Source organism: Condylura cristata, unplaced genomic scaffold (genome assembly GCF_000260355.1).
Source record: "Condylura cristata isolate star-nosed mole 26May11 unplaced genomic scaffold, ConCri1.0 scaffold00026, whole genome shotgun sequence".
Classification (NCBI taxonomy): Eukaryota; Metazoa; Chordata; class Mammalia; order Eulipotyphla; family Talpidae; genus Condylura; species Condylura cristata.
Genome location: NW_004567127.1, coordinates 2,453,096 through 2,454,304, shown reverse-complemented (window position 1 = coordinate 2,454,304; position 1,209 = coordinate 2,453,096). Strand labels below are relative to the sequence as shown.

At 73.2% G+C, this 1,209-nt stretch overlaps 1 protein-coding gene across 1 annotated transcript in view; it reads right to left on the bottom strand.

The window, feature by feature from the left end:
• Nucleotides 1–1,209, bottom strand: part of NOTCH2 (notch 2) — a 92,487-nt gene that overhangs the window by 1,429 nt on the left and 89,849 nt on the right. Inside the window, exon 27 of the mRNA XM_012730013.1 lies at nt 2–969. Within this exon, the coding sequence (XP_012585467.1) occupies nt 2–969 (968 nt within the window). The remainder of the gene's footprint in view (nt 1; nt 970–1,209) is intronic.

Below are 1,209 nucleotides of genomic sequence, written 5' to 3'. Positions count from 1 at the left end.
GGGGGGCAGCTGGGCTGGGGCTGGGGAGCCCCGGCCGGCTGGGCCACTCCGCCTTTGGGGATCAGCTGGAAAGTCACGATGGGCGGCAAGGGCTCCCGCGGGGCGGGGAGGTGCTTCGCGTCGGGGGGCCGGCTCTGGGGGGCGGCGCCAGGGTGGGCGCCCTCCGCGGGAGCCAGCACCATCCCGAACATCTCGCTGTACTGGGTGTCGCTCACCTCCACGCGGTTCATCCAGTCCGCGGGCACGGTGACGGGGTGCAGCCGGCCCAGGCCCCCCACGCCGCCGCCGCCGGGGGGCACGATGTGGTGCTGGGTCAGCAGCTGGCTCACGGAGGGCAGCGCCGGGCCGGCCCCGTGCGCCAGAGGCTGCAGCTCGTGCAGGTTGGAGAAGGACAGGGCGTGCTGGGCGTGGGCCGGGGCCGGGGCCGCCCCGGGGGCCATCAGCGGGTTGGGGGAGGCCTGCAAGAGCCCGGGGGACGTGATCATGGGCGAGGAGGTGGCGTCAGACACGTACGTGTGCGGAGACTCCAAGGAGTCGACAGGCGACAGGGTCACCGAGCTCTCGGACAGCTGGCCCTTGTCGCTCAGCGACTTCTTCCTGCGGCCGCCCTTGGCCTCCTTGGCCTCCCGGGCCAGGTTGGGGAGGCTGGTGGGCACGGCGCTCTTGGCGTTGGGCCGCCGGGGCTTCTTGCCCATCGGGGTGTGCTTCAGGCTGAGGAAAGCCCTGTTGGGCCCGCAGATGACCGGCGAGAGGGCGGAGGGCAGCGCGGCTCCCGGCGGGCTGGGCGCCACGTTGTACTCGTCCAGCAGCCGCACGATGTCGTGGTGCATGCGGTCGCGGGCCACGTCGCGCGGCAGCCGGTCCATGTGGTCCGTGATGTCGCGGTTGGCGAAGTGGTCCAGGAGGACCTTGGCCGCCTCGTAGCTGCCCTCCCGCGCGGCCAGGAACAGCGGCGTCTCCTCCTGCAGGGAGGCCCACGCCGCGTTTCCAGAGTGTCCGGAAGTGCAGGCGCTGCCGACCCTCGCGCTCCCGCCCCCACTCCGGGCCGCCTCCCCGACAAGCCGAGCGGAGAGCGGTGCGCTGAGTGGGTCCCTGTGCCCTCCTGCGGGCGCCCAGCTTTGCAAGGCAGGTGTGAGGGAGAGACTGCGGCGGGAAAGGCAGGAAGGGATGACCCTGGGAGACCAGGACCGGGCACGCGAGCGGGGGGCG